This window comes from Gavialis gangeticus, unplaced genomic scaffold, assembly GCF_001723915.1.
Source record: "Gavialis gangeticus isolate Ggan-Ray unplaced genomic scaffold, GavGan_comp1, whole genome shotgun sequence".
Lineage (NCBI taxonomy): Eukaryota > Metazoa > Chordata > Crocodylia > Gavialidae > Gavialis > Gavialis gangeticus.
Genome location: NW_017729031.1, coordinates 106,135,541 through 106,136,790, shown reverse-complemented (window position 1 = coordinate 106,136,790; position 1,250 = coordinate 106,135,541). Strand labels below are relative to the sequence as shown.

The 1,250-nt window shown below is 68.6% G+C and overlaps 1 protein-coding gene across 1 annotated transcript; it reads left to right on the top strand.

Moving 5' to 3' along the window:
- Positions 1-2: 2 nt before the first annotated feature.
- FZD7 (frizzled class receptor 7) lies at positions 3-1,244 on the top strand (the record flags this gene model as incomplete). The annotated part of the gene is made up of 1 exon (XM_019522912.1): positions 3-1,244. A coding segment is annotated over one exon (1,128 nt), but the record flags the coding sequence as incomplete, so codon positions are not given.
- Between the last annotated feature and the right edge of the window lie 6 nt (positions 1,245-1,250).

Genomic DNA, 1,250 nt, shown 5'->3' with positions numbered 1-1,250 from the left:
CCACGCCGCCGCCCGCCGCCGGCTTCGCCTTCTCGTGCCCGCGGCAGCTCAAGGTGCCGCCCTACCTGGGCTACCGCTTCCTGGGCGAGCGCGACTGCGGGGCGCCGTGCGAGCCGGGCCGGCCCGACGGGCTGATGTACTTCAAGGAGGCCGAGGTGCGCTTCGCCCGCCTCTGGGTGGGCGTGTGGTCCGTGTTGTGCTGCGCCTCCACGCTCTTCACCGTGCTCACCTACCTGGTGGACATGCGGCGCTTCAGCTACCCCGAGCGGCCCATCATCTTCCTGGCCGGCTGCTACTTCATGGTGGCCGTGGCGCACGTGGCCGGCTTCGTGCTGCAGGAGCGCGCGGCCTGCGCGGAGCGCTTCGCCGAGGACGCCTACCGCACCGTGGCGCAGGGCACCAAGAAGGAGGGCTGCACCATCCTCTTCATGATCCTCTACTTCTTCGGCATGGCCAGCTCCATCTGGTGGGTCGTGCTGTCGCTCACCTGGTTCCTGGCGGCCGGCATGAAGTGGGGCCACGAGGCCATCGAGGCCAACTCGCAGTACTTCCACCTGGCGGCCTGGGCCGTGCCGGCCGTCAAGACCATCACCATCCTGGCCATGGGGCAGGTGGACGGCGACCTGCTGAGCGGCGTGTGCTACGTGGGGCTCTACAGCGTGGACTCGCTGCGCGGCTTCGTGCTGGCGCCGCTCTTCGTCTACCTCTTCATCGGCACGTCCTTCCTGCTGGCCGGCTTCGTGTCGCTCTTCCGCATCCGCACCATCATGAAGCACGGCGGCACCAAGACCGAGAAGCTGGAGAAGCTCATGGTGCGCATCGGCGTCTTCAGCGTGCTCTACACCGTGCCCGCCACCATCGTGCTGGCCTGCTACTTCTACGAGCAGGCTTTCCGCCCCGCCTGGGAGCGCACCTGGCTGCTGCAGACCTGCAAGACCTACGCCGTGCCCTGCCCCGGCCACGTGGCGCCCGCCAGCCCCGACTTCACCGTCTTCATGATCAAGTACCTCATGACCATGATCGTGGGCATCACCACCGGCTTCTGGATCTGGTCCGGAAAAACCCTGCAGTCCTGGCGGCGCTTCTACCACCGGCTCAGCAGCGGCAGCCAAGGGGAGACGGCGGTATGAGGGCGAGCCTGCCTCCCTCCCTTGCCCCCTGCCCTGCGGGCGCCCCGGGGAGCCCTCGTGGCGCCCGGCGCGGGGGCTCAGGCCCGGCCTTGCGGAGTAAGTGCCCTTCCAGGCTCACTG